General features: G+C 38.9%; 1 protein-coding gene across 3 annotated transcripts; it reads right to left on the bottom strand.

Annotated features, from left to right (window-relative positions):
- Nucleotides 1-119: 119 nt before the first annotated feature.
- LOC104802301 (lysine-specific demethylase JMJ25) lies at nt 120-10,357 on the bottom strand. Of its 3 annotated transcripts, XM_010525957.1 has the most exons (14): nt 10,028-10,357; nt 8,901-9,388; nt 8,710-8,825; nt 8,197-8,296; nt 7,969-8,107; nt 7,434-7,497; nt 6,599-7,319; nt 5,677-6,006; nt 1,549-1,836; nt 1,400-1,472; nt 1,223-1,308; nt 854-973; nt 705-769; nt 120-481 (listed from the first exon to the last, which is right to left on the bottom strand). In XM_010525957.1, the coding sequence occupies exons 2-14, from the start codon at nt 9,354-9,356 to the stop codon at nt 391-393; spliced, it is 2,649 nt and encodes an 882-aa protein (XP_010524259.1). In that variant the 5' UTR covers nt 9,357-9,388; nt 10,028-10,357; the 3' UTR covers nt 120-390. The 3 variants fall into 3 exon arrangements, 2 of the variants coding, with proteins under 2 accessions (XP_010524259.1, XP_010524176.1); XM_010525874.2 differs by lacking the exon at nt 10,028-10,357 and having other exon boundaries at nt 8,901-9,555; XR_770047.2 differs by lacking the exons at nt 120-481; nt 705-769; nt 10,028-10,357 and having other exon boundaries at nt 960-973; nt 1,223-1,330; nt 8,901-9,557.
- Between the last annotated feature and the right edge of the window lie 104 nt (nt 10,358-10,461).

The raw sequence follows: 10,461 nt of genomic DNA, 5'->3' as shown, positions 1-10,461 counted from the left end.
AAAACCCCCTAAAAAAAAAAAAAAAAAAGGACCCCCATTATAACAATAAAAAAAAAAAAAAAAAAAAAAAAAAGATGACCCCCATGTAAATAGGAATATAGAAAAACAAGAAACAAATATTAAAGAGGAAAAAAAAAGGCAATGAAATGAAGAGATCAGCCCAAGAAGATTCTCTTTCAGTAGAATGCATCTTTCTTACCTTCTAGGTGCTAAAAACAAACGAATACACCTCTCAATAAGTTAAGAAATCTTTGCTCCATTGCTTTGTTTTCTAAACAAAAACCTGCAGCTAATTCAGTATGGTTATGGAGAGAGGAGGCTTATGGAAGGCGTGCATATTCTCCCTATACCACACACACACAAAAAAAGAGGATAGTCCTTCATTATTCATCAAGAGCCACGCCTCTTGCACTTGCCGCGTCCACGTTTCCCCGCTCTTGTTTTCCCATTAGCTTTCTTCTCCTCTTTGGCTTGGTCATCCCTGAACCAGACCGAAAAAGCCATTGCTTATAACGTGACAATCTCAAATAACTCAGCACTAGACAGATACATGTATTGCTGAATCCTTTCCTAATCACTTGTGCTAAAACATTATGTTTGCTTTCTTCAAACGTAGACCTAAGCCTTTCGGAGAATTGGCAAGTTATATAACATGAAATAGAACCCCATAAGAGTATTTGCTAATGGGAGAAACTGCAACTCACTCCTCTGAATTTAGATACAAGTCTTTAAGAGCCTGGTTGACTGCGTGGATGACCATTTTCTTCACCTGTTGAAGAAAACACAAGGAGGCATAGATAAGGAAACAGCATTTACTCCAACAACACCAGTAACGGTGAAGAAAATAAAGCACCTCTAACTTGTCCTCTTTGGTGGGGTGGTTTGGTGGAAGTAAGCGAAACTCCTTTGTCAAACGGAAACATTCGCCTACGTTTTCGGGTGAGACAAAGTCGACTGCCACCTTTGTGCATGACTGCAAGAGGTAGAAGATAACCAAACAGAGAAACACATGAATCGCCAAAAACCAGAGATGAAAAGCTTCCAAGAAACTAATACCCGATTGCTTATATGACCAAGCAAAGAAAGAGTAGTCGGGCTTTGATTCTGTTTCTCATGTCTACTACTTAAGAAGTCAAATGGATAATGTTCCACCAAATCACCAGACACAGACCAACAACACCAACTAGCACAATTTGACATCCTTGTGTTTCAGAAAGTTTACCTTCAGATTTCTCACTTGATGGGGGCAACCAGCCGGAATCAAAACAGCATCTCCAAGCTTCTGAACAAATGTCCATGGTTCAATGCCTGCACAATAAACAAGAAACGTCTACAAATAATGCCTAAGACAAACTGAGGTTAAAAAGTAGAACATAGGAGGAACATAAGTTTAACATACCGTATTCTTCTTTGAGCTTCCTCTTATGCTCCCACGTCAAATAGAAAGTCTGGTCATGAATTGGGTGAACAACCTAGAAGAACCGAATGAATCAGTAAAAGACGAAAAGAAATGCGAAGTTACAGAAACAATGGAGGCAAAGAGGATACCTGAGGCAAAGGGCAACAATGGATATGTCTGAACTCTCTGTAATGTTTCTCGAGGTATTTCTCCAACTTTGGAACATCTTCTCTCCGGAAAATATCCCAAAGAGCACCTCCTTCAGATTCGAGCTTTTCAACTTCTTGACCGTTCTTCTCAAGAAATTCGTCGATGTTGGCTTTCAAAGAGACAAGTTCTTTCTGATCTTGTTCAGCATGTTTTTGTTTCAGTTTTTCTATTTTCTCAAGATTTTCCTCTTTGATGGTAACTTCGCAAGTGTGCGTCAAAACATTCACCTGAAACAAAACAAAAAAAAACAGCAGTGAATATGGGTACTCATGCACTTACCATCCATGTCATATAAAAGGAAACGGCCTCTTTATGGCTTTTCTTTTCAAACTTTGTCTGGTAAACGCCCAGAATGTTCACATAAAGGCATCCTCATAGAAATGCACCAAGAAGCCTAGGCACATACTGCAGAGAATTGAGCGAAAATCGATATGAGTACCCTAAAATTTTAGGCTTACAAATTTATATTTTAAAACCCTTAGTGAAAATCGAATACATTTTAACATCACTACTACTATTGGAAGATCATATGTTTATATAGATGTTCAAACAGTTGTTATATAGGAGAAGAAAGTTCATGTATTTATTTGAAAGTTTTCTACAAACTGCATAAAAACTTGCAGCCCATAACAACCCAAAGAAATTTGAACCCATTAAAATCCATTTATGGGTAAAAAGTAAAAACCAAGACCCTTAGGGTTTTTCATCTTTTTTGCTTCTTTAGTCAGCTTCACCTTCACCTGTGTCATCTCCCTTTAAGAGCTTTTATAAAGGGATTTACTGATTCGAATTCGATCTTAAAAACTTCATTGTGTTGGCACTCGCATCTAGGAGGTGCACAACCTCATGCCTAGAGGTAACCCTAGGGCCAGTAACCCGGGGCCACCTTATAAACTTCACATCACCCTAGGTCTAGAGGCGTCGATCAGCTTGCCCGACACCTCTAGCACCTAGATGCATCTCAAGCGCGCTATTTAAAACCCAGGTTACTCACAATAAAGGCAAACATCTATGCTTTCACAAGTTCTAAAGACATTCATAATCAAGAATGCCAAAGTCAAGAATGCACTAAAACATTTGCTTGAACCAAAACAAAATAGTGAACCTAGGTACCCATGCAGTCATCATCCATGACGTACAAGCAAACTACCTTCTTCTAGTTTGAATTTCCAAACTTTGTCTAGAAAACACCCACAATGTTCACATAAAAGCAACTTTGCCCAAGGAGCTCACACAAGAAAATCGATATTGCTGATATCATATGATGTTGGATTCTCTAAATCTCTCATAAGAATGAAATCAAAAACACCGAAATGCAAGATCAGATCACTTATACTCTCCCCTGTTTTACGAACTTGAAACGGAGAGTAAACTTTCATTCATTCAACTTACATGCACACTTACAGTACATACAAACTACTCGATTTTCTCTTACTCGAAACCAAGTAGGATTGCAGAAAACAAATCGGCAATAACTTCAGCCATGGACACTTGCTCTTATAGAACAAACTTAGTAACCGACTAAAAACAGAGTTAAACTTCCACAAATAATCGTCATTGAACTGCTACGAAACTGCATCAAACTTTGTAACAATGTAGAACAAAACGTCATTAAACCTTGAGTCACACAGCAAACAATCCTCCATGGATCATGGTTTATCACATTTTACAGACTTCCAAAGCATCTCCTTCAATCCTTCAACAAATTTGCGGACGCTAGTAAACCAAATTCTGGGACATGATCCTTTCTACCCCCGGAACTTGACACAAACTCATTTTCACAAAGATCCATTCCACGATTGGCATTTGCATCATGGCTTGGATCTTTTGACATTGTTTTTTATCCTCGATGTTCCTTACTATAATTGTCTTCACAACTTCTTTCTCGAGTGCTTAACTACTCCTTCTTGAGTACACATTTGCCCTTCTCGAGTGCACAACTGCCTCTTCTCGAGTATACAATTGTTTTAGTTCTACCTGATCGAGGCACAACCCATACAACTTACAACAATCTTCCTTTTTCAGCTTCTTTTCCTAAGACTTCAACCCCCCGAACTTACACTACAACACCTCTTCCTTCATGGAGCATGACAAACTCCTCCTCCATAAACACTCACTTAACTCGGAATTCCGGTTCCTCTGCTCCTTCTCACTTGAGCTTCATTCGGGGCATTATCAAAAATACCCTTAAAATGCTATTTCTACTTCAAGACCTACCCTGGTCACATGTGACCAATGTGACCGAAATATAGTATGGTCACATTTTGATTTTTATCGATTATAACGTTAAATTTATGGTGATCACACTAATTCATTATGTTTATACCTTGTATATCTTACTAATCATTTGATTAAAACATCATAAATTTAACGTTATGAACAATGAGATCAATATGTGACCACACTATATTTCGGTCACATTGGTCACATGGTCACAAGGGTAGGTGTTGAAGTAGAAGTAGCATTTTAAGGGTATTTTTGATATAATGCCGCTTCATTCCGTGGGATCCTAAATTTTACTTACTCTGTTTACAACCAGATCCCCATCTATACAATCCTTGTCGAAAGAATCCTCAAAGAAGATCTCTTTTCCCAAAATATCCTTTGAATTTCCTTTTCCATACAAAAAATGAAGCAAGCTTGTTGGTCATCTCATTGCTCTTAAAATTTACACGGTTTCCGGCACATATTTTGCGGTTCATTTCCCTTCATGGCTTAAAAATCCATCTCAGAACAATATGAAACCGTGAAATTCTGCTTTCACTGTCACGTACCACAACATCACCATCCTCTGAGGCATCTCAATCGTTCCGTATGACGATTCTTGTCTGGCGCCTATGGTAACAGAGACAGCATCACCGCCAAGGCAGGGCCGGATTTTTTCAGATCTCTTTCTTTGGATCTTCATTGTTATTCTCATCAATTCCTCTCAAGAGGATGGCTTTGTCATTGATCCCTCGGCCAACTCCCCCTTGCTGGCCACTTTGTCTCTCTGCAAAATACTTTGATCTTCGGTGCTACCCGAATCATCGCCTTCAGTAGCCAGGAATTTCTCTTATGAGTTCCTTCTTGACCAGTCTCGAAGAAACACAACCATCTCTCTCTGATTCTTCGTTCCAATAAAATCTCAAACTATTCCCCACATACCTTTTAAAACCTCAAATCGCTCTGATACCACTGTTGGTTTCAAAATCAGAGAAATCAAATAGAATATGTTGTTGTAAGTCTGTAAGTTTGTCTGAGTTTGTTGTATCTGTAAGTTGAACGAATGTATTTTTTGTTAATTTTTGTTTCATGGCCGGAAAGCATATCATATGTTTTGTTTGAGGTTTCATAGAAACCGACATATTACTCATTCATAAGCCATTCAGAGCCTAAATCACAGCAAAGGCAGACATCTATCATTTTACAATGTTTCTCATCAAGAATATAAAAGTCAAGAAGCAACTCACAACCCATCGATATTAAATCCTAAAGGTGCCAAGCTTTAATAGGCCAAGCAGGATTTATATAAACTATCCCGAGCCTCTAAATTAATCTCAATCTTTAGCAAGCCAATGGACGTCAAGTTACCATTAGTGTGTCAAGACTCAAGACTCGTCCTCTTCTAGAAATTTCTCAGAGAAATCTCAAGATTTAATAAACACACACATCTTGATGGTGGGTACATAAGCCTAGCATCAAGACACTAGTTGCTTCCCACAAATTTTTTGTATTGCCCTCACCTCATTCAATTAGCAAGACCCATGAGATTCCTTTTATGTCTAGGCTTAGTTCTAGATACATTCCCTAGTCATTCTCTACCTCGAGTGGGTAGACTACTACAAAATTCAAGCATAATCCATGTTCTTAACTTCACACTATAGCTTTTTACTAGAAAGTGTACGTCATTTTGAGAGAGAACAACTAAGGCTGACAGTTTTCTGATAAGTACTTCAGGGTAACATTTTCTTGAGTCGTTTATCAATTTGAAACGAATGGAAATTATGTGCTAAGGTTGATCAGGGAAACGCACATTAAAAAGAGAAAGACAAGTCATAGAAAAGATTTAAAAAAAAGTAACTAACCGCATCAGACATGTCGCAGTGGAGCTTGGTTACAGAATCGCCACGGCCAAGTTCTTGAGGAAATCCATACGCAATGTATGTCTTTGGCCCCATGTCTGGCTTCAAGCAAATTTTTGGCAGTTTGACAGCGAGATTTAAAGGTCCCTTATCAGGGTGAGTGTATTGTTTAAACGGCAGACAGCACAAGAACTCCTCACCATGACGTGGCAAGGTTTGATGGAAGGAACTAGACGTAGGCCAGTCCTTCAGTTTCAGGACTTGTGGCCAATTCCTGAAGTTATAACGTCCCACTTTGTAACCATTAAAGAATTCACGTACGTTAATTGATCCCTGCATCCATTAGAAGTCACTAAGAGCCATAAATGAAATATGCCATTATAAAGGGAACTCAATAGTTTTTTCAGGTATTACATAAACAGAAACATGTATAGAAATCAACAATCCAAAAGTTTCCATAACCCTTTGTACATCCCAATATTCTTTCCCTGCCTTTTCTCTCTAAAACTAATAAGCACGTTTTTTTTTAATCTCTACACTAATTCCAAAATAGAACAATTGACATCTATTGTAGAGAAATTTAATACATGCAACAGAATCTTATTAGCGAATAACAAACATACACTAGTAAAAGGGGAAACAAAGAGCATAATGGTCTTCGCTCAAGTCCACAGTAATTTAGGGCATAAAGGCTCAGCGAGAGGACAACTGAAACCACTGCCAGACTGCCAGTAGAAAGCAAAAATGACCCTCTAAATTACTATACCTGAAACCAGCCGAACGGATGTCAAAACATCTATAATAACTTGAACCAAAAGAACAGGAACAGAATTCAGTCAATGTTTCATTGCAATTCATTTTTAAAAGAATAAGCAACATCAACCAGATATGGATAAAGCACAAAAATATAGGAAACAACACTGACCTCACACCAGTCAAGACAGTCAACAGCTGTAACATCTAAAAGTACATCATGCTTGATGTTTTTTATCTGACGGAAGGCACGCCACATGACCTCCGGTTCCCAGCTTAATCCAGAAGTAGTATCAAGCACATTTCTAACAACCACTGGTTCACCTTTTACCCAGTGAAGCTGAAAATGTCTCAAATCATCATGGTGGACATCAGTTGCACTTGGACAATATAGATAATTATCATCTGAAACTTCTCGAGCAGCAGCCTTTAACATGTTTGAGTTGTCTGATTCAATATGACCTTCAGAGTTGAAACAAGGACATCGTTCCATAGAAGACATAGGTGAATCCAAATGTTTGCTAGTTTCAGCAATTTTTTCTGCCCCATTGAGCAATTCAGAAACCCAACCATCAGCAAATATGCATTTTAACTTTAAAACACTAGCACCACAATGACATGAGATGCTTCCATCTGTGTTCGCTTTCCACCCAGATGGGTGCTTCACACCGTCTTTGCTGTTTGCCATCTCAATCTTTTCACCAGATTTATCTGTCTTTTCCATGTCTCCATGTAGATAACCTAAACCTCGATTAACATAATTCCACGCCATCTCTTCCAAGCCTGCCTGAAGCTTTCCATCACGGATCTCCCGGCAACAGGTCAAGCAGAGATCAGATGAACAGTTCAAGCAACTCCTATGTAAATCAAAGATAGAAGTTCTGCAACTGTCGCTGGAAGACCAAAAGGTGTCAAAAGTGAAAGGTTGACACGAGTTACTATTACTAACAATATAATGACATCAAAACATGCAAATCAATTTCTGACAAAATGCCAGGGCAGCTTACCAGTAGATTCTTTCATTTGGCAAACAATCTGCTGTTTCAGGTTTCACCTCTGCAAACTTCAACCCTGTGAGAATTAAACCAGTATTAGAAACCTGTGTTTACTCCTTGAGTTAGCTTCTAAGTTCTAACTTTGAGGAAATCCACTTTTCATTCAGGAACGAATGCCGGTCTACTCACTAAAATCATGACCATGCATATTTACTATCAATATGTTTGTATCTAAAAATTTTGCTGGTTAGCTAACTTTGAAGGGCAATGATTTGGACTTCCAAAGCTTGCATGTTGGCAAGATCACAAGTTTCTAACGGAATGGACTCTGACAGAGTAAGGCTACATTCATAATGGGAATGTCTTCTTTTAATGTAAACTTCAGAAACCAACTTGAAAGAAAACTTATGAAAACTAAAATAAAGAACTCGACTGAAAGAATGTGAAAATACAACAAACACAGTTATTATTATTAACGAACGAAATTTATTAAAGAACGAGAATAACTCTGAACTCTTATCTGCATAATCAAAATCAAGAGAACTACCTGATATCTTAGCCTCAGTTTCCATCTCTGCAACCTGTCCTTCATTTATCTCCTTCAGGTATGGAAGAAGCTTCAGTATAATGTACTTAGAATACTGAATCTTCTCATCCTTACTAACCTCAATGTCAGACTTAAGCCCCTACAGAGTTGTAAAAGCTGTTATGCTGAGAAGCTCATATCAGGGACACCAAAGATAAATCAAAATTTGCTAAATACAAAGAAACATACTTTAATGTTAATATCTAGACGCAAGCATGCTTTGCAATTGCAATTATTACAACAGAAAGGGCATGCTTTAGCAATATCTTCATGTGATGAATGGGGATACCTGTGTCATGGAAAACAAGCAGAAAATAGTTCAGGGAAAAGAATTCACCGTCATATCACCATAATGGAAGTTGAACAAGAACCCATAAGATATAACATCTGTGTTGGTCTGATCAGAATCTTCATTTCGTCAAGCACATTTGAGCAACTAAATCTGAACTTGATATTTAATAGTAATACAGGATGGTGCCTTCACAAATTGCCAAGAAGAATTGATTTATGTAATCATGGCCTAAAAGCCCAAGGTTTGATTTCTTTCAAAGCACATCAGAATGACATTTTTTCAATAAGAAACAACCAACTGAAAGGCCCCAAAATCTCAAAAATACAACTTTCGAAACCACCAACGGGTATGAGCAAGCCATTATCAAGAAACAAAATGTCCAACCATTAAATTAAGCAGAGAAAGTGTACCAAGCCGTTAAGCATGCATAGCAATACCGCTTCACCTTACACTTCTGGCAGCGGACAACCTCTTTTCTATCGCTCCTTTGACATTGATGGCAATTCAATGATACTTCAGCAACATACTATATGCCCAAAACAAACGCATATCAGTGTACCACGTAATCAAAGAAAACGAGGAATTTGACAGAACCACGAACCTGCTTGTCGTGTCTATTGATCTTAATGCGCTCTTTTCCCTTATCCTCCTCAGCTTTGGAACCACGAAGAGGATAAACCTTCTGATCAACATTCCTTAAAGAGTCCCCATCCTCTTCGACCCTCTGCTTCTTCGTATTCTCCTTAACAGCATCATCCAGCTTCTCTTGACCATTCTCAATCCCACCTCCCTCTTTCGCAGCTTCTGCAATAACAATGACGTCTTCACCTTCAATACCACCCCTTTTCTCGTCGCCCCCTTCCATCGGCGATTTCGTTTTCCTTGACCTGCGCTTCTGACCCTTTCGCTTCCTTCTACCTTCGTCGTCGATGTCTTCACCTTCTAGCATAAACAACGCAGCGAAGTTGACTTTCCCGGCACATGTCCTCCGAATCCTTCCCGAAGGCGCGTTTCCATCATCACCATAGTTCCCTTCCGGCACCCCTTTTTCGGCCATCAAGCCCTCCTCCGCAGCAACCGGCCCGTCCTCTGCCACCATTGAAATCGGAATCAAATAACCCTCAAGAAACCCTAGCGGGAATATCTGCCACTATTTGGCAAAAATCCTCTCTAAATTTCAAGGGTTTCCTTCCGTTTCCCCGCGCTTTTAAGCAAATTCAACGCGAGACAAAAACTGCTCTGAAAAAACCTGAGCGCCTTTGCCTTTGATAATATATCAATTTTATACCTATTTATAACATAAGATCTTATCAAATTTCCATACAGGGAAGATGGTTACCAGTTCAAAAAAACGTGACGTGACGCTGACGCATCGTTACGCTAACGATACCGTCACCCTATGACCACGTCACTCAATTATTTCAGGATTAATTACGGAAATAAAAAACCGAAATCGGTTTAATTTGCAAACCGATCAATTAAAAACCCAAACGTGTCTCTCTCCACTAACCCAAAATCCCTCACGTCGTTCTTCGACATTATCCATCTAGCAGACCAATCCGAGCTCCTTCCTCACACGTGATCCGATTATAATTTTTTAAAAATCGAATCGTAATCGAAAAACGAAAATTTTTAAAAATAATTTTTTTAACACAAAAATCAACCAAATTATATAAAAATCGAAAATTTATAATCTTTTTAAAACCATGTTAACCGAACAATTGAAACCTGAAATTCGATGGACCGGCTCAATCGCCACCTTCGACCGCAACACGACGGAATCTGCTTCGCCGGCGTTGCCTCTTCGTCTTGGCTTCTCCGTCAGCTTCCGGCAAGACCAGGTTCGTGGATTTAGGGTTTGTCGATTCGATTTGGGAATTTTGGCGCTTTTAGGGTTCTTCGATTTCGTGGGTACCCAAATTCGTGGTTTTTCTTTTACGGGTATGTAAAACTGACGCCCTGTTATGCAGATTCTGTGATTTGAATCTCATCCTTGACACGGAAAAAACGATTCCTCGATCCAAAATCTGAATATTTTGTTTGATGAAATATTTTCTTCAGGATTATGGATCTACACTAACTCCATATATAACCCGGCGAAAATAGATTCTATATGTCAATCGGACCGGCCCAACCCGGTCCAAACCTGCACTCGGTCCGAA

The sequence above is a fragment of the Tarenaya hassleriana genome, unplaced genomic scaffold (assembly GCF_000463585.1).
Source record: "Tarenaya hassleriana unplaced genomic scaffold, ASM46358v1 Cleome1, whole genome shotgun sequence".
Taxonomy (NCBI): Eukaryota; Viridiplantae; Streptophyta; class Magnoliopsida; order Brassicales; family Cleomaceae; genus Tarenaya; species Tarenaya hassleriana.
Note: the sequence above shows the minus strand (reverse complement) of the source record. Positions and strands in the feature narration are given on the sequence as shown.